Source organism: Sitophilus oryzae, unplaced genomic scaffold (assembly GCF_002938485.1).
Source record: "Sitophilus oryzae breed Bouriz unplaced genomic scaffold, Soryzae_2.0 scaffold_806_pilon_pilon, whole genome shotgun sequence".
In the NCBI taxonomy this organism is placed as follows: domain Eukaryota; kingdom Metazoa; phylum Arthropoda; class Insecta; order Coleoptera; family Curculionidae; genus Sitophilus; species Sitophilus oryzae.
In genome coordinates this window covers 647,850-669,473 of record NW_022147424.1, presented here as the reverse complement: position 1 = coordinate 669,473, position 21,624 = coordinate 647,850, and the positions used below count along the sequence as shown (strand labels likewise).

Below are 21,624 nucleotides of genomic sequence, written 5' to 3'. Positions count from 1 at the left end.
TAAAGTTAAATTTAAAGCAAACCTATAGTAGAGATTCTTTTGTCTCTCTTCTTCGAGCTCTTGACTTGGACATTGAAACGCTTGCGGTACTGCTTCCATTACATCAAAACCTTGTGATTCTGGACATTCAACTTTACTTGGACTTTGCGATTGGCATTCTTCTTGAGCTTCACCGCTCGATGTTTTTTCGCTTTCGTTTTTTGTCGTTGACGAACCTTCACAACCTGTAAGTACTAAAATTTAATAAATAGTATACTAAGTCTGTGGTTGATTTTTTGTGAAACGTTGTTGAAATATTAGTATTTTAATAAAACACGCTTTTAGATGTATCAAATTTAATGAGAGTCTATCTCTACATACAGGGTGAGTTTCCTACGATGTTCTCTATGGGTATCTCGGAAACTACTGGAGATAGAGAGTCGGTTAAATGGGGAAAGAATTGCAGTTTTGTGGGGTCAGAAATTTGCGCCTTTCAGATTTTTGAAAAAGTTCATGGCTTTTCTAGATATTTCGAAAAAAAAAACAAATTTTGGCTGTTTTAAAAATTGTTTCCAATTCCATTATAATCTATTAGTCTAAGAGCTAGCAACGTTTTCGAGAAAGTATTTGAAGACGTCTGGCTCTTTGATATATATATATCTTTTACTATGCTCTCTGGAACATCATGCATCGGAAGAAGATCCTATATTTTTATTAATTTAGTCCTATAAATTCTAGTATTGAATATAAATCGAACATGTCTCCATAGCGCAATGCGTAGAGTTTGCGACCACGAGCCGATGATTCAGAGTTCGAATCCGGGTCAGGTCAAAGACTTTAGGTCTGTTCGTTTTCCTGTTATTATCGATTCTGAATCGTCCTAGAACTCTCCAGCGCATGCGCAAATGAAATAATGTCTTCATATTTCCTTCTACGCATACGCATCACAATTCTAGGACGGTTCAGAATCGGTAATAACAAGAAAACGAAAAAAGCTTTTTTTATTTTATTTTCGTTTATATTCTGATAGTAAAGTATTAAATATTTGTTTTTTTTTAAGACCAGAATTATTCAATACTTTACTATTAGAATATAAACGAAAATAAAATAAAAAAGTCTTTGACCTGACCCGGATTCGAACTCTGAATCATCGGTTCGTGGTCGGAAACTCTACGCACTGCGCTATGGAGACATGTTCGATTTATATTCAATACTAGAATTTAAAGGACTAATAAAAATATAGGATCTTCTTTTAATGCGCAGTAGGGAACACAACGTTTACCGGCAGCCAGACGGGCCGCATGCTGTTCTAGAGAACATAGTAAAAGATGTATCAAAGAGCCAGACGTCTTAAAATACTTGTTTTTCCGACGTTGCTAGCTCTCGTACTATATTTTAGACAAAAAGTTGTAGATAATCAGATCCCTAATGAGTTTGTGTTCTCCGATTTTTTCTAAAACCTGTTATTTTTGACATATGACACAAACATATGTTTTTTTAAATGGAAACCATAGTTGGCCATGACTTCATAAAAAGCGCCATTTTTTAAGCTTTTCAGCGATATGGGTAGTGGGTTTTCAATAAATATCAAATTGTAATCTGATTGTTTTGTAATTCTAATGTCCAGAAGATTGATAATATTCTAGGGTTAATTGATTTAAGTAAGAACAATCTTCGCATTTTTACGGGGTTTATAACAGGACACTCTCTCCTCAATGAATACCTCAGTAGATTGAAGCTAAGATACAATAATTATTGTTTTAATAAAATACTAATACTAGAATTTAGTTATTTGAGGAGCAGACTTTCTAGATGCATTTTATCCATTTTCTCGAATTTTGGCAAACAAAGACGCTTGCAACACTGCCACGCTTTTTGCAAGAAACTTGCGGAAAAAAACTAGTATACTTAAAAAATGGACAACAAATAAATATTAAAAATAGTACACCTACATGTGACAAATCTAGTTATGATGATATCTGAAAAAATTGAAAAAACTGTTTATTGTCCTTTAGACGTGAAATTTCTCATTTTTCTGTTACCACTGTTGGTATCCCAACTTCGTCGTCCCCATTCATTATTTTAAGTAGTATTATTCAAAAAATAGAGAACTTGTAGTACAAAAAACTCTTCACGTGACAATGACAAACAAATAGCAGTATGTACCATTAGTGATGTTGGTAGCGAATATTTCCATTCGAATTTTGCAGGAAATTTCCGAAATATTTGGTCCCAAAATCGCGAATATTCGCAAAAATTCGAATTTTGCAAGAAATTTCTTTTCAAAATTCAAGACATTGAGCAAAAATTTGACGAAAGTGTATCAAGTATGCCGATTCTTAAGTCAGAAGAAAAATAATGCTTCTCCACCTTACAAAATAAAAAACCTATGGCTCTTGAACCAATGCATTTTACCGCGAATCTCTTGGACCCCTGTTTCCTGGAAGAGCACCTTAACAATGAAGAACACATAGCCGCTATGGAATTTATCAACAATATCACCAACAATCATCCTCCGTTTGTCAATAATAAGCCATTTTTACAGATGTAACAAATTATTGAGCCAAATCGGGTTTATGGGCTCTCGACTACGTTTGGATGTCAGTTAAAAATGTAGACTGTCTAAGTTGGTGGCAAGCAATGTGTAAAAATACTCAGTTGAAATATTCAACTGTTGCTCTGCTGTCTTTACCAACGTCATCTGCAGCCACAGAGAGAAGTTTCAGTACTTACAGTTTTATCCATACTAAAAAAAGGAATCACTTAACTGCACAAAGAGCCGGTAAAATAATGTTCGTAACTCATAACAATAAATTATTACTACAAAAACAAAAAGTGGATATGGAGCATGATATTCAACAACATGAAATTCCTCCAGAACCACTAGAACTCGTGGAGATAGAGGTCCATCCTTCAGAATCAGAACCAGATGATACATCAAATATATCTGATTTGGAAATAGAAACTGACGAAGACAGTACTACCACTGTGTACTACTGCTACTATAATACCCTATGAAGATGGGACCAGCTCGGCGCCTGATATTCCGGAATAGAATAATTCAGTTATTTGTGTTTTACGTTTTTTAAATTTATACTTCGTGCTTTTTTGTTTTTTTTTTAATTCATAGTCATAGTTCGTGGTTTATGCACAAAATACAAATGTTACATAATGATTTTTGTTATGGGTTATGTTTATGACTTTTATGGGTTATGTATTATTTATTAAAAATATACTAATATTATGTTTATTGTTTTTTTTCCACTTACATGTTGGTATCAAATGTCTATCTAATTTATTCCTTTATTGTATCGACAAAAAATATGTAAAATTGTAAAATTTACTAATATTTCATAAATTTCCGAAAGTTTCAGAAACTTCCTGCAACAATAAAACATTTCTGAAATATTAACATCACTATGTACCATAGATAAAGGAAATAAATTTAGATTGGAAAGCCCATCAAAATATATAATTGTTTAGGATGGCGACCGCTGTACGCGATCTGGCGCTGCTATAGCGATTTGCTACGAACAACCGTCAAATAATTTTCTCTTGTCAAAATCAGAATCTTCAAAAATTATAAAAGGTTTCAAAATTAAACCGCCCTCATTGAAAAATTACCGAAAAGTGTTTAAAGCGTCCATCCTCAAAGTAATTATTGCTATCTTGTGAGTTTAATTTAAATTTTACTTACTCAAACCCGTGATAATTGTGAAAAAGTAGCATTAAAAACTAAAAAACTGTGTTGTGAACTGGGAACTGCAAAAACCATCGTGGATCGTGGCATAACGTCGGTTTTCAATGTTTCATAGGTATTTCACAGACATGTCCTTATATAAAATAAAGTTTCTTGTATGCAACACGCTGTATTTTTTTATAAAATTAAAAGAAAATAATAATAAATTTGAATAAATAATATTTAGCGACATAATTCCGGAAAAAGCCGAACCGCTCCGAAATTATCAAAAGCTTTGGAGAGCGACCGTTGTAAGAATAACGCCAAATAGTATTTACATTGTCCTTATGGGCACTTTCCAATCTAAACTTCTTTCATTTATCTATGATGTCCACAGCACACAAGGACATACTTCTTTTTGTTTGTCTACCGCCAATGGACATACAACACACAGAAAGTCTAAGGTATTTTCGCTAATTTAATTCGAATTTGATAAAATGTAGTTAACACGTCGTTTCTGGCATCATATTGTAACTCTGTGTATATAGTTTGCAATGCAACCTTTGGTTGAAAATCTTAAAAAACGGACAAAATGCATTTAGTAAGTCTACTCCTCATTTAGAGTTCCGGGTAATTTTTTTGGTTTACCATTTTCATCACAACCGTCGGATTTCTCTGCCATAGTCGAGTACTTTTTGCTCTTTCCCATATCACCACCTTTTCCATCACCAAACAGTCCATCCTTATTTTTCTTCTTAATTTTACCGTCTTTGTCACCGGTTTTCTTGTTGCTACCACTAACTGATCTTGTAAGTTGCTGTAAATCGGCCACATTTTTGGGTCTAACGTTCGAAATAACTCCTTTCATATGTTGTACTTTAGGCTTCTCAATAGTTTCAGTTTCTTTTTTCTTTTTGTCAGGCTGTTTGACGTTTACAGTGTCAAATTTGTAAGGTATCACTACTTCAGTTTTTTGGACGGCTTCAGGTGGCAAGTTTGCAGTGTTGTCTTTGTTGAAATTTTCCTGGAGTTGCTTCAGCATTTCATATCTTGAATAGAAACAAAGTATACAGGGTGTGGTTATGAATTATATTCGGGAAATTGTACTGCAGATAAAAATATGTAAAAAAGTTCTTATACAGGGTCGTTCACCACATAGATTTTTACAAATTGTAAGTTTTGGATCCGTTGAAGGACTATTAGAAATACAATTTAAAAATAATTTTACAAGATACAGAGTGTCCCAAATAAGTAAAAAATATTATAGTTGTATTTTTTTTAATGGAACACCCTGTATATTATTCTTTTTTTGGATTCTACGATTGAAATAAAGGTAAATTTGATTAAGGTCTATTACACTTAAGCCTTACCGTTTTTCAAATATTTTCAATTTTATGAAATTGCAGTAAAAATTTTAAGGCTTCATTTTTCCAAGGGTATTAAAGTTTTTAATACTAAATATTTACTAAAAATTATTTATTGATCAGATATTGTGTTGCAATTATAAAAATTTTACTACCTTATACAGAGTGTCCAAAAATTTATATTAAATAATTACTAGCTTTAAACGGCAATAACTTGTTTAATTTAAATGGAACACCCTATATATTTTACGTGAATCATATGCACAATGTAATTGTCTATTAAATTGTATTATACCATTTTTTACCCATCTCTTCAAGTTTTCGTAGAAAATGGATTTTCTTATAATTTAGACCTCATTTATCACTATACCCATGGAATATTGACATTTTAGCTTATTTTTAAAGATATAACAAATTTTCAAAGGGTACAGACACTAATATTGTCGATATAGTTCGCTTATTTAATTAAAAAATAAAATAAACTGTTTAAATATTTTTTGTTAAAGAGGACCAATTAATATGATCTATTCATACTATTCAACCCAGTATTCAAACTATATTAATTGACTGTTTACGTTGATTAATAATAATTGCTCCAAATACTAAAAAACTGAATTTTGTGTGTGTATTAGACAACGTGGTAAAAAGTAACACCTTATAAATTTTATTTCATTTTTTGACGAATGCTTATTTATAAAAACAGACGTTCATTTTCATAACTTATTATTATATTGATATCTGAGCCAAATCCACATTTATTTAGAATACTTTATTAATTAAAACAATTTAAAAGTATGTAATTAACTAATTTTTGGTGTTTTTGGTCGGAAATAATGGTGGTATATTTAATTGGTATACTCTTTTACAAAGATTTAAATAGTTTTTTTTGTATGCCAATGGGCTTGCAATATTTACCACCGGTACATTTTGTACATATTATATGGTGCTATAAAAAACCTGAAATGTCAATATTCCATGGGTATAGTGATAAATGAGGTCTAAATTATAATAAAATGCATTTTCTACGAAAACTTGAAGAGATGGGTAAAAATGGTATAATACAATTTGATAGACAATTACATTGTGCATCTGATTCACGTAAAATATATAGGGTGTTCCATTTAAATTAAGCAAGTTATTGCCGTTTAAAGCTAGTAATAATTTAATATAAATTTTGGACACTCTGTATAAAGTAGTAAAATTTTTATTATTGCAACACAATATCTGATCAATAAATAATATTCAGTAAATATTTAGTATAAAACTTTGATACCCTTGGAGAAATGAAGCCTTAAAATTTTTACTGCAATTTCATAAAATTGAAAATATTTCAAAAACGTTAAGGCATAAGTGTAATAAACCTTAATAAAATTTACCTTTATTTCAATCGTAGAATCCAAAAATAGAATAATATAAGGGTGTTCCGTTTAAAAAAATACAACTATAATTTTTTGGCTTATTTGGGACACTCTGTATATTGTAAAATATTTTTAAATTGTAGCTCTAATAGTCCTTCAACGAACCCAAAACTTACAATTTGTAAAAATCTAATCGTTTAGCTACAATATTCAGTGTCGTATGTGGTGAACAACCCTATATATAGTTCAGTATGATACGAACTTTATCTGTGACATACGTTTTTTTTTAAATTTATTTTACCTCATTTGTATGATCTTATTTCTGTCTTCTTTACTGACTCCTCGAGGTACGTATCGCTTCTTTTTCACAACTGCCGGCAGAAATTTTTCATCCTTCTTGACAGGCCGTTTGACAGTCATGAAGCTTATCTTCAGATGAGAATATTTTGCCAGCGCTTTATTGGTACTTTTCTTGTTCTTCTCAGCGTTGAATTCTTTCGGCACTGTTTTTATTTCGTCACCAACAGGCTTCTTCAATATACTTGAATATTCTTCTAGCGACTGTTCGAATGTTTGCTTGGGGAGTTTCTTTAGAGGCAAAATAATCTTGGCACATTTTGGTGGCTTGGTGTTGTTAAGATTCTTAGACGTTTCCGCAACGTCAAGTTTTTTTGTTAAGGTTAAGTTTTGTCCTTTTCGGTGATCATCTATTGTTGATTATACGTATATTATGATTTTAATTTTTTTGCTAAAATAGATAACAGAAAAAAATAAGAGGAATGTATTACGTACCATCTTGTTCTTTACCCAAGTTTCTTTTGATTTTGTTAGCGTTCTTTTCCCTGATAGATTCTTCTAGACGTTGAGCTCGAGTTTTGTGTTCGACTTCTAACAGATTTTGATCGTCTAAACTGTAGTCTGTGACTTTGGAACACTTCAAACTTACATCGTAATCATGTTTCAACTGGTTGTCCTCTTCTTGCTTCATTGTATCTGCCATAATGTTAGCTATTTTCTTGATTTTATGGTTCAAAACTGCTTGGTCGACTTTGAACGATTCATTCTTTTCTTTTTGCTCTTTCCATCTGAGGTATTCGGATTTGGACATGAGCGTGTCATCGAAGGAATCATTCTTGGTCTCCTCGGTCGGCGTCCCTACAAATAAAAGGTCAGATTTAGAATTCCTTATGGTTTGTCTTCAGCGAGAACTACGTGATTTTATTTCAACGCCCCAATCGGTATTTCCAATACTGGGAGCGACAATTTTAGCGTCTTGTTCGTACTTTTTTTGTTTTTTCTTCCCTTTCAGCATTTCTTCGTATCGTTTCTTCTTTTCTTGCTCTAGAAGGTATTGGGCGGCTGAATTTATTTCTTCAACCTGAAAAAAAAATAGTGAGACGTTTATTTTCGTAGTTTTTGAAGCGAAACTTGTTTAGGCGCGCTGGGGGTCAAAATTCAAGGCCGTGACACACGAGCGCGAGACGAAAAGTGGTAAGAAACACATAGTGATAAAACGATAATAGGTAAAAAAATTCTGATAAATGTATATCCTAAAATGCTTAGTTTCGGAGATACAGGGTGTACAAGTTTCATTTTTATTTTGATTTTTTCCAAATACTTTATGAAGTAAAATCATGGTGTCTGGGAATTTTTTGACATGAGAAATTTGATTTTGATGTCAATATGACTCCTACTTGTAGGGGGCGCCACCGACATATTATTTAACTGGTTTGAAGAGTAATAACTTTTCGTCCGTACCTGTATAAAAGTAATGAGTAAAAAAATATGCATTTATGATATTTTTACGTAAGAAATGTATTTTGGTAAAAATCTCTACGAGTAATGGTTCTCGAGATATTTGGAATCGAAATTATCAATACCTGTCATCATTGATATAAATTAAACATGTTAACCAAATAGTGTTATTAGACTGATATCGTAAATTTGAAATGTTTTTGTGCCAAAAGTTCAACAGAAACTGTTTTATCATCACTTTTTAGCAGAAAAATTTATGATAATTTAAAAAAATAAAAATTTAACAATTTTATTTATTGATAAATTAAATGGATTATTTAAGTAAAATTTCTTACAAATTTGGCACTGGCGAACCATATTTTATAGTTCTTGAACAGAAAAAGTAAACAAAATAAACATTTAAGGACTACAAGCTAAGAAAATGCGTTAATACAGCCGGGGACATAGCGGCAACAAAGCTTTACCGCACACGTGCGACACGTACTACAAGGTACGTAATAAATGAATGAATAGGCGACCTCGCCTCTAATCGGTGTTGCCATATTGTAAAGAACTTATCTTTTTAAATAGTATCCGACTTATTATTTAGTAGTATAAGGACTATTTAATTCCTTATTCATTTTTGAATCCGTTTGCTTAATCCGCAAGCACATATTCTCTATTCCGGAAAGGCCTTCTCACAACTATCCACTTAGGAATGCGGAGCACGATATTTATCTGCCAACCCCGAGCTCAGAACTAGTTAAGGGCTCAATACTGTACAATGCCAGGAAAATGTACAATCATTTGCCTTCGAATATCAAGTCACTTTCATTCTTTCCCGCATTTTGCAAAGCTCTGAAATTATACTTACTGGAGAGAGCCCTATATGCGGTAAACGACTTTTTTGTTGATATTTAATCATGGACAATTTTGAATTTTAAAATTTTGATCATCTCACACACTGGTTAAAGGTCTAGTATTTAATATTTTATAACTCTTGATTTTATAATATATAACATTATTTTATCCATTTACAATTTTCCTTTTGTAAAATTTTCTAGATACGCCTGTGTTCTGCAATGTCCATATATGTTTTATTTGTAATTTTATGACGTAAATTTTTTTTTGAATTGATTTGTATTGTATGACATTTTTACTTGTTTATTTGTATATTTGTTTTTGTGCTTTTTTGTTTTGCTTTGTCGATGAAGCTGTTTTGGCTTTTTGTACAATAAAGCGTTGTGTTTTTTTTTTGTTAATACATCTATGGAATATTAAGACCTACTTTATTAAAATGTAGTATTAATATCTCAATATATGTGTATAACAAGAAAAAAAATATTGATAATATTAAAGACGTGACAACATAGGCTGGATGAGGAAGGCTCGGTCGACTGTACCCAGAAATAAACATGTTTACAAAAAAGATTGTTTAACCGCGTTTAGATGTAAATAGTGTAGTCCATAGACTTAAAATAAAATATAGACTGAGCATCTCATTCATAAATAGCTGGAACATGCGGTCAGACACTGTCATGTTATTGTTGTGTTATTGTTTTAGGTTATAACGAGTGCGACACGAGCGATAGATAGGTTGTCTCTGTCGTAACGGTCGTTCCCTGACGACTCTGCCGAGAAACACAACACTGTCTTTCGTTTCTCAAGTACACCTGAACTCTCCGTATCATAGCGGGGTAATTTTTTTATTTTAATGAAGCTATAATTAAATTAAAAATATATCGTATTTAAACTTTTTTATATTTTATTAAGATTTAGGACAGGTTTTTTAAATAAAAGTTTAGAAAAAACGTCTTAGAGTCCAAAAAGGATAAAAATAATAAAATACACGTTATAGAAGAAATTTTATAATCGAAATTACGTAATTTTTGAAATTAATAATAAATTATTAATTTTAGTCAAACTCATTTCAGTCAAACATTTACAACCCCTAATATTAATCAAAACAGGATCTATTCCACAGATATAATAGAATCGGCGAAAGGGAGAGAAAAAAAAATATGATTGTTGTAATTTTTTTTCTGGTTAAGTGATGTCTTATGTAAATTAGAGAAAACATAGATCTGTTCCATTAAAGCAAGGAAGGTGATAGGAAGTAGATAAAATGAAAACTACATTTATTTAACTCGGTACTGTCTTTATTATACCGGGTGCGTCCCAAAAGTGGCTCATCCCCTATAATTTTTTTATATTTTCAAATAAAAAAACAAAATTTAGTATGTTAGTACATGACATAAATTAGGATTGATTGACGCATTTAATTGTTTTTGGTCACTTCCTGTTTCACCGGAAATGACTATAACTTTTAATTTTTAAACGGCACCCTTGGTATATTTCTACTTTATTCTATAGAAAATGGCACTCTGAATAGAATGACACATCATATGTGTCAACTTTTGACATTCTCGCATATGGTTTATTGTAATTGTAACACGCGGTTCATAACGACAATTTGACTCGAAATACCAAGTGTGTGGTATCAATATATTCATAAAAAAATGCTTTTTCCAAATATGCTAATGAGTCACCCTTGTTCCATTTGAAAAAATTGACATATGTATGATTAAAAATACGATTTGTACATCTTTTAACCGGCCTAGACAAGACACGAAACCCATTAGACGATCAAAACTATTTTTCCAAGGCTCCTTGATTAAAACTTAGTGTTTTTAACAATACCATGGCACCCTGGATTGAAATTTAAAATAGGATTTGTTTTTAAGTGAAAATGTCAAAAGTTGACATATGATATGTCATTCTATTCAGAGTATCATTTTTTATCGAATAAAGTAGCAATATACCGAGGGTGCCTTTAAAAATCAAAAGATGTAATCATTTCGGTGAAACAGGAAGAGACCAAAAACAATTGAATACGTCAATAAATCCTAATTTATGTCATATACCTACTAACATACAAATCTGTTTTTTTTATCTAAAAAATAAAAAGTTAAGGGGTGAGCCACTTTTGAGACGACCCGGTATATTAAAAAATATTGTTTCATAATGTAATATCATTTTAAAATTCTTGTATGTTATTTTAGATTCTGAAGATAATTTTAGAATAAACCGGAATATATTTTTAATAAAAACATTATTAATTATTAACAGGGTTATAATTATGATTTTGTTACAATGTAAGTAAGTAAATAATGTAATGTAAGAGAAAAAATTCAGATTTTACATTTTACTAAAATATTATCTAAATAAGCGCCTTTCTACAACAACGCCACTGACTCCCAATGGGTAAATTGAGAGTTGCCTACCGGTCAAAAGTCGTTTCAAGACTTAAATGGATTATTTAAGTCAAATTTCTTGCAAATTTGGCACTGGCGAACCATATTTTATAGTTCTTGAACAGAAAAAGTCAATAAAATAAACACTTAAGCACTACAAGCTAAGAAAATGCGTTAATACAGCCGGGGAGATAGCGGCAACAAAGCTTTACCGCACACGTGCGACACGTACTACAAGGTAATAAATGAATGAATAGGCTCCCTCGCCTCTAATCGGTGTTGTCATATTGTAAAGAACTTATCCTTTTTAAACAGTATCCGACTTATAATTTAGTAGTATAAGGACTATTTAATACATCTCTGGAATATTAAAACCTACTTTATTAAACTGTAGTATTAATATCTCAATATATGTGTATAACAAGAAAAAAAATGTTGATAATATTAAAGACGTGACAACATAGGCTGGATGAGGAAGGCTCGGTCGACTGTACCCAGAAGTAAACATGTGTACAAAAAATATTGTCTGTCCGCGTTGAGATGTAAATAGTGTAGTCTATATTTTATTTTAAGTCTATGGTGTAGTCTATATTTTATTTTAAGTCTATGGTTAAAACACATGTGGGTGGCGCCCCCTACAAACAGGAGCCATATTGACACCAAAATCAAATTTCTCATATCAAAAAACTCCCAGACACCAATTTTCATCCAAATAATGACGTTACTTTACAAATTATTTGAAAAAGATCAAAATAAAAATAAAACTTCTACACCCTGTATCTCTCTTACTTATTTTAATCTGCAGAATATGCTGCCGAAGTTTCCGGAATACAGTTCGGACCACCCTGTATATATATATTTAAATGGAAAACTTTGAATGTTCACCGACACCTTTTTAAATTGAGCTAAAAATCCTGCCTTCCGGGGATATTTTTTTCTCGGTTATTAGATTCATTTTAACCCATAAATTCCATAGGTTAGTTTTTTTGGCTCACCCTACTATACAGATTGTTAACTGGACAGTTACTTATAAGGGAACAGAATGGCAACACTGCCTATTGAGAACGCGTGCACTTATAGGGTTTTCTGTCGACTCGTCCCGTCGCGTCGTCTATCGACGAGCGGACCGAGGTTGCCATATTTCAACCATAAAGCTCTTGCCGCGAGTAATAGACAAATTAACAACCTGTATATAAGTCTCATACCTCATCCTTCTTTGTTTTCTTCTTGAGCAATGTAGATGTCGACGCCTTTTTGCTTTTGGTCTTCATATCTTCTAAAGCTTGTATTACCGGATCTCGTGCCTGAACATCAGCTGCAGCACGATTGTATTTCGTTTTCTGATTTTCAATGTAATTTAATTTTAAAACAATGGATTCTTTCTTAATTTCAGAACTAGGAACTTGTTTGTTCGTTGCTTGCTGTTTTTCCACTTCAGTTGATTTTAAAGCAGGTGATTCTTTTTTAATTTCGGAAGTAGAAACTTCTTTGTTCATCGTTTGCTGTTTTTCCACTTCACTTGATTTTAAAGCAGTTGATTCTTTTTTAATTCCGGAACTAGAAACTTCTTTGCTCTTTGTTTGCTGCTTTTCCACTTCACTTGGTTTTAAAACGGCGGCTTCTTGTTGGTCGATTTTGGCTAAATAAATATATTTACTTTAGCGAAAACTGTTGTACAAAATTTATCACACAATTCGTTTATTAATTATTTCTCTAATTTTCATTTCTTGGGGATCTTATTTAGATAATAATTTGTGTAAACTTTTAGTGAACGAATTGTGTGAAAAACCCTTTAAGTATAGTTTTGTTAACTTACCTTTTTCTGTGGCTTCCGCAGGCGCAGTTTCTTTAGGAAGCTCGCCATCTTTCTGTGGAACATCGTTCACATTTGACTCGGTTTTGGGTTTGAAGAATCCAAATTTAATCAAGTTCTCCTCAACGTTCTTTATATTCTTCTCTAATATCTCCGATCTGGGGGACTCTTTATCACTGTTCGCAGTCAATTTTTTATTGGTTTGATCCTCTTCGGGCTTATCAAGTTTTTCCACGACTTGCACTTTCTTAATCTGACTTCTAGCAACCGATTTGGTGTTTTCAGATTTAGGTTTAGCATCACTTTTTGCTTCCAGAGTAGGTTTGAGAGTGGAGCCTTCTTTGATTTTCTCATTTGGTGTGTCTTCCTGCAAATTTTCAAGTTTTGTACATTTCATTTGTATTTCATAATTTTTAGACTGTTTTTCATGAGGCCATGCAACTATCCTTTTTTTAGTGGTCTCTTTAGAATCTTCCTTTTTCCTTTTTGCGACTTCTTTAATATGAGATTTAAAACTGCCATCAGCTTTAGTTAAATTGAAATCATCTTTTTTCGAACACTTTAACTGAATTTCGTATTTACTTTTACGTTGTATATTACTAATATCCTCACTTGTTGCTTTCCCTTTACCTAATTCTGATGTATTCACTGTGTCTGGGTCTTTTGGTGAAGGTTTTTTTGATAGGTCTTCTTTGTTCTTTGGTTGAACTATATCTGTCTTCTTGCTATGTGCTTTGTCAGTATTTGTAATAGGACTGGTTGATTTTCCTGTTTTACTCTCTAGCGTTAAACCCTTTTCGTTATCAGGTTTCTGAAATACTTTTTGGACTTCTTTGATCAACAATTCGCCTATTTCTTCAACAGGTTTTTTTGGCTCGTCCTTTTTTGTACCGGGGGTATTTGAGAAGTTATTTAAAACTTTTTTATCCGTGGAACTTGAATTTGTGCTAATATTTTTCCTAGATTTTTGCAAGTCAGGTTTCAAGCCGTCTACAAATAAAAATAAACATTTTTTTGGAAAAAATATTACAATATTATCAAAAAAAATTAAGTGAAAGTTACATTTTAATATATCGAATAGTTTTCGAGATAAAAAATAAAACATGCGTAAAATTAGCAAAAATATGATTTTGAATAAGCATTGGTTAAATCATAAATTGAGTAGATTGAAAGCTGAAATTTGGTAGAAACAGATCGAATATATCGACTTTCGTTAACTTATAACTCAAATTTCAACTGTAAAAATGTTTGAATTTCGTGAATTATATAAAGATCAAGTTTTTGTCAATTTTGTACATGTTTTATTTTTTATTTCAAAAACTATTAGAGATAAGTATAGGGTAGTAAAATAGAAAAATTTTGAAATGTAAAAATAATATACCGGGGTTACAAAGATGCTATCACTTTTCAAATGATGCGGCAACATTGTAATGATGAAAATATTTTAGATATGTGGAACCGGTGCCTCTATGTTAAAATACAAATTTTCAAAAAAAATTCTATCGACGGTTCTCCATAATCGTCTAACGTACACCATCGTCGTGAATCACCCTGTATACTATCTAATTTCATCCTTGGTCGCAGGGTGTAACAAAAAAAGGTTACACAAAAGAGATTTGGCGCCCAACGTGGGGCAATATTGCATTGAAAGTTTAATAGTGTCAATTTTTTAAATACATTTTTAACAAACTTTTTCAATTTGAACAAACTTGTGATTCTTTGATTTTATTTATGTATTTTTTAGACATCACACGAAAAAAAAAAGTGTGAAGTTTAGTTACGGTATGTCTGATTCATCCTTGGTCCTTAAAATTGGACGCTTGGCTTCATATACAAGAAGAAAAATTTTAAAAAAATGTGTATAATTGGTTAGTAATTAGTTTTTTAATGAACATTATGATTTTGGCGCCCAACGTGGGACGTATTTCTTTATGTGATATCAAAATGAGGAATGACGGTACGAACAATTAAAACACAAACATGGTTCCTGCACTTACTTTCGAAAAACTGTTTTTTGATCTTGATGAAATTGCGTCCGTTCAGATCGCAAAAGATCGGGCTGGGTTTGATCGATCGTGGTTCGTCGTTGGCCACTAGTTTCCGGTTGAACCGTCTGAACTTCTGGTCGCGGCGGATCTTTTGCGACGAGTCTTTGTCGTAGATCATGACGATCTCCGCCCGGAGCCTGGCAGGCATCTCGTAGCGCGCCCTCTGCCGGCTGACGTAACTCACTTCGGTGTCTTCGAAGGGGTCGGCGAAGTTCTTTAGGCTGAGATGCGCGCGGGAAGTGGCACCTTACAATGTATTTATGTACAGTGGCTTTATTAGAGACAGTGGCGGCGATAATGCGATAGAGTTTCAAGTTTCAGCGTCATGGTATTATTGGCCTATTTTCTGTTCTAATCTGTATAACAGTATTAATGGCCGTTTGCGCCAAAATAGGCTTGGTGCATTTTCCGCCGGTGCTGCCACCATCGGAGAATATCGTAAACAACTAGTATATACAAATATTTACGAAAAAAAATTATATAATTATTCTAAAAGTGTTAGGAAGTATAATTTGTGAAAATTATAAAAATAAAAAGTAAATAAAATAAATCTTCAGAAGGTCTAACTTGTATTATAATTTATTATTTCAGCTAAAAAAACTTTTTAGATCAGTTCAACTACGGTAGCGTGCATAGTTATGTCCGGTTTTTTAAGTGGGGTCATAATTGGGGATATTTCGGCTATAACGAATTTTTTAAAAGGTATGTTCATAAAACATTTAATGATTAGTTGATTAAAAATGTATACCATTAATATTGCAAACTATATTTTATCCTCTCATAGTATATGTCTATTTAATTTTTTGATTATGTAACGAGCACTTTGTTTACTCACTTGTTTCGTCGAACTGCTTGAATCCGTTTTTGCTTTTGATCAAATCGGTGTAAAAAACTATGAAGCTATAAAATGTTGTTTCGGGACAGTTGAATATCCGGGAAAGTTGAATTATTGAATGTTATTGCACCCAACAACGCCCTAATTACGCCCTCCTTTACGCGTTAAAATTTTCTCGGCAATTTGATTAACTTTTGAAATTGTCACAAGACAACACGACACCTAGTTCGGATTCTTTTTCACTTATTTTTTACTACCCGAAACAGCGTTACATCACACAAACCTCGTACCTGAGTGTTTTATAGTCTCAATAACTGCACTAGCAAAAAACTAAAATACTTAAATATTATGACAAAGCGACGATTTTAATATTATTTTAATGCGATCAACATGAACTGTAACCGGGACGGCGTGAGATACATACCGAGAATTTCTGATTTCTGCCGTATACAGCGCCGCGCTTGGAATTTTTTGAAATCAACTGAAATGCACCAAGCCTATAGTCTTTAAGTAATCACTGATTATATTTTTGTTAAATTTGCACCTTGAATAAAAAGATTAAGGCAGGAGCATATCAAAATCTTAGCCCAAACGCGATGGGGTCCTATAATGGCCGCCTTAAATTCAGGTTTATCAGTGCCGATCAAATGTTATTCAAAACGTCTAAAAATATAATGTAGGGTAGTCTCAATAATTTTTTGTTTTATTTTACGTTGGCAATAAATATTTGTAGTTATTAAAATTGTTACAAAAATATATAATTCTAATAAAAATAGATAAGTTATAATAATTATTAAGTTAATCGTAGATCGTAGCGCCTATAACAGTTACTTAGCGGGAGTTTTTTTGTCAATCTTGTGGTAATAACGATTGACGCAATGATCTGGAATGATTAAGACTAATCGATTAGACAGTTGTTTGTTGTTGTCAGGCGGGCGTTCAAAACATAATTTATTTAAAAAAAATTGACCACTTCTTTAAAAGCCACTGTAATTTTATAATATAAGTAAGCCAACGACAGGAAACTATGAAACGTAAAACTCTATAGTACAAAATTAAAACACAAATGAAAACATATATTATGGTATTTTTCTAGTCCCTGTCATCATTGTTATAATAATAACTACTAATATAAAGTGTACTATAGCAGAATTTTATGCCGAATCCAATTGTGGAGTGCAAATGAAGATTTCAATTTAAAAAAAAACTTACAACTTTATCGTTACTTCTTTTGGGACACACTGTATAAAACAAAATATTTTTAGGATATGCATCTTTATAAACAATGCATATTTACGGAAAACTTTTTTTATATCCGTTAAAAACGACAATGTTACACATCCTCGCAACAATGGGCCACCCTGTATATTAATTTTGATCGAAAATACATAATCAAACGTATAGATCATACCAAATAAACTTTTAGTGACGTGTTAAGCTGGACCGGCACAGCGTTGCCTACTTTGACATATTTTCCTTTAATTCCTTTATTTTTTTAGTTAAAAAAACGATATTTGGTATGTTAGTATATGACATAAATTAGTATTGATTGACGTATTCAATTGTTTTCGATCACTTCCGGTTTCACCGGAAATGACTACAACTTTTGATTTTTAAATGGCACCCCGGTATTTTTTTACTTTATTTGATAGAGAATGTCACTCTGAATAGAATGACATATCATATGTCAACTTTTGACATTTTCGCATATGGTTTATTTAAAATTATAACTTGCGGTTCGTAACGAAAATTTGACTTGAAATACCAAGTGTGTGGTATCAAATTATTCGTAAAAAAATGCTTTTTCCAAATATGCTAATGAGCCACCCTCGTTCCATTTGAAAAAATTGAGATATGATTAAAAATACGATTTCAACATTTTCTAATAACTGGCCAGGACAAGACACTAAAAACATTAGACGATCAAATATATTTTTCCAAGGCTCCTTGATTAAGAATTAGTGTTTATAACATAGCCATCGCACTCTGGATTGAATTTTAAAATACAATTTTTTATTAAGCGAAAATGTCAAAAGTTGACATATCATATGTAATTCTATTCAGAATGTCATTGTCTATCGAATAAAGTAAAAAAATACCGTGGGCGCCATTTAAAAATCAAAAGTTGTACTCATTTCCGGTGAAACAGGAAGTGACCAAAAACAATTGAATACATCAATCAATCCTAATTTATGTCATATGCTAACATATCAAATCTTGTTTTTTATCTGAATAAATAAAAAAGTTATAGGGGGTGAGCCACTTTTGAGACGCACCCGGTATATAAACAGTTATTGTTTACATCAACAAAACTCACCTCCTTGACAGCACTTAAGGGGCATAAAGGGTCATTACTACCGCTTTCACGTTCAAAATATTCTAATAAGGTTACGATGAGTTTTTTGCAACAGCTATTAAGCTATCTTGTACACTTTGCACTAAAAGAGGTTCTAAAAAGAGTGTAGTAGAAAATTTTGTGTGCTAGTAAAAATTTTAAAGCTTAAATTATCACAACACAATTTTTTTAAACCAAAAACTCTGTGTCAAAACGAATCGAAATGTCAGGAAAAAAATAAATAAATGTGGCAACTTAGCATTTTTTACAGCAGAGCTACCAACTGAATCCCCAGCGGGAAATTTAAATTCCAGTTAGTCAGCCCGGCACTGAATATTTTCATGGTTGGCAACAATGAGTGACATAAAAGTTTATTTGGTATCACTTATACTGTGTGGAAATATGTAAAGTTTTTCTTTTTTTATTGCTGAATAAATTGGTATATTTATGATCAGGACACAGATTCTCAAGACCATTCCCTAGTAGCCATCAATTACTATGATTAACTAACTACGTTGTATTACTTATATTATAAATAAATACAATGTACCTGGTGGAGATTTAGTTTGCATTTCTGCCGGTTCCGAATCTTGTTTCTTGTAAAAATATTTCTTCTCCGACTTTGATCTGATTTCCTCCTTTGGTTTCTTCTCGTCGATTACGGCTTTCTGAATCACTACAGATTCGCTGTCTGGCAGAATTTGAAAGACTGCTTTTCTAGGACTTTCCTCGATGGTTTTATTCTTTGCCTGTTCCAGTTTCTCGGGTGCATAATTCGGGTTTGATCGTTTGTGAAAGTGTCTGTCGCCCAGTGTGCCTAGTGACATCGTTGATGTGTCTAAAGAAGTTCTTTTATGAGTCTAAAAGTAACTGTCCACTCCGTTGTGTTCCGTTATAGGCTTGGTGCATTCTCCGCCGGTGCTGCCACCATCAGGGAATATCGTAAACCACTCGTACTTACAAATAGACGGGTTTAAATAGCAGGAACACGAAAAATTTATTATTTAACTAACGTGTACCAGCGACTTCGTTCGCGTCGAATTAATCATTTGTAATGGTGATGATAAAGCAAAGCAAGAATTTCCATTAACATACAAACTGGATAAAATTTTCTCACATTTATGTCAGCATGAGAAAAAACAATATGGCGATATTATTATATAACTTAGTAATATTTGAGGGGTAGTTTCATCTCGTTGGAATTAGACTTTCGAAAAGTCCGTTTGCCAAAAATAAGCTTTTTACGTCAAGCAGTTTAAGCAAAATCGTGGTTAAGAAATTACCCAACTTTTTGGAACACCCTGTAAGATTTTTTTAAAAATTTCAAAATATGTAGAAAAAACAAATAGATTATGCTTGTCCAAGCGTTTTCCCGAAAGACTAACCGTTTTTTAAATAACAAATATTGTAATATTTGAGGGGCGTTTTCACCCTATTGGAATTTGACATTCGAGAAACCCCTCCATATCGAACCTCTACACCCCACAGCCAATCCGTTTGCCAAAAATCAGCTTTAAACGTCAAGCAGTTTAAGCAAAATCGTGATTACTCAATGGTCATATTTTATGAAACACCCTGTATAAATTTATAAAAAATCTTATAATATGTAAAACAACAAAATAAAATATACGTGTTTAAGAGTTTTTCCGAAAAACTCACCGGTTTTTAAATAAAAAATATTTTAATATTTGAGGGATAGTTTCACCCCTTAGAATTCGAGTTTCGAAAAATCCCTTCTTATCGAACCTCTACACCCTAAAGTCAATCTGTTTTCCAAAAATCAGCTTTTTAAGTCAAGCGCTTTAAGCAGGATCGTGATTAATCAATGACCAGATTTTTCGAAACAGCCTGTATACATTTTTTAAAAATCTTAAAATTTGTAAAAAGACAAAATAACATATAAGTGTTTAAGCGTTTTTTCGGAAACTTGACCGTTTTTTAAATAAAAAATATTGTAATATTTGAGGGGTGGTTTCACCCTCTTGGAACTGGAATTTCGAAAAATCCCTTCTTATCGAACCTCTACACCCTAGAATCAACCTGTATGCCAAAATTGAGCTTCTTACGTTGAGTGGTTTGAGCAGGATCGTGATTAATCAGTATGTCAGTCTCTAGGTCTGTTCGTTTTCCTGTTATCGATTCTGAATCGTCCTAGAACTCTCCAGCGCATGCGCAAATGAAATAATGTCTTCATATTTCCTTCTGCGCATACTCATTACAATTCTAGGACGGTTCAGAATCGGTAATAACAGGAAAACGAAAAAAGCTACCTAAGGATTTTATATATTAGTATAGATTATTCTAAAAGTGCTAGGAAATATTTTGTAAAAATTCTAAAAATAAAAATAAAAAACACACAAATCGGTGTGAGAAACTATGAAGCTATAAAATGTTGTTTCGGGAGAGTTGAATGTCCGGAAAAGCTGAATTACTGAATGTTATTGCAGCCAACAACGCCTTAATTACGCTCTCCTTTACGCGTTAACATTTTTTCGGCAATTTTATTAACATTTGAAATTATCACAACACGACGCCTAGTTCGAATTCTTTTTCGCTTATTTTTTACTACCCGAAACAGCGTAACATCACACAAACCTAGTACCTGAGTGTTTTATAGTCTCGATAACTGCACTAACAAAAAACTAAAATATGTACTTAAATATTATGACAAAACCACGATTTCAATATTATTTTAATGCGATCAACATGACAGGTTGAAGCGCTGCGGTCGGAATTTGTTGAAATCAACCGAAATGCACCAAGTCTATAACGGAAAAAGTTACAAGAGAACAACCATACCTGCTTTAGGCTTTTGTGGTATTTTTTTCTCCTTAATAGGACCAGATCCCGAGGGTGATTTGACAGTCTCATTTTCCAATTTGCCCCACAGCTTAAATTCACCGGAACAACTGGATATGACCTTGGTCTCTTTCGAGTTACCCGACGCGGTAGATATTTCGATTTTGGGTAGGGTGACATTGAGCACCAGCATCGGATGGTCTTGTTTCAAGTTCTTGTTGCATACCGCATCATCTTTATCTGTAAAAGATCAGTCATTTGTGTTAAACTTGATTACTTTAATCAGAAAGGTTTATATGCGATTGATGATTGAGATGAATGCCTTTCAAGTAGTGTTGTAATAGAGAGAAAAAAAGACTAGGCATATTATAAAACGCCGGCGTTTTTAACAAAAGAATGATATTTTACAAAGGGCCTATCCCTATT

The 21,624-nt window shown here is 32.4% G+C and overlaps 1 protein-coding gene across 1 annotated transcript in view; it reads right to left on the bottom strand.

Moving 5' to 3' along the window:
- LOC115888646 (transcriptional regulator ATRX-like) overlaps positions 1-21,624 on the bottom strand; it is a 31,519-nt gene that overhangs the window by 414 nt on the left and 9,481 nt on the right. The window contains exons 6-15 of the mRNA XM_030908421.1: positions 21,199-21,438; positions 18,950-19,237; positions 15,179-15,475; positions 13,185-14,171; positions 12,574-13,007; positions 7,593-7,758; positions 7,173-7,535; positions 6,682-7,087; positions 4,307-4,707; positions 23-224 (exon numbers count right to left, since the gene is read on the bottom strand). Coding sequence (XP_030764281.1) covers positions 23-224; positions 4,307-4,707; positions 6,682-7,087; positions 7,173-7,535; positions 7,593-7,758; positions 12,574-13,007; positions 13,185-14,171; positions 15,179-15,475; positions 18,950-19,237; positions 21,199-21,438 — 3,784 coding nt within the window. The remainder of the gene's footprint in view (positions 1-22; positions 225-4,306; positions 4,708-6,681; positions 7,088-7,172; positions 7,536-7,592; positions 7,759-12,573; positions 13,008-13,184; positions 14,172-15,178; positions 15,476-18,949; positions 19,238-21,198; positions 21,439-21,624) is intronic.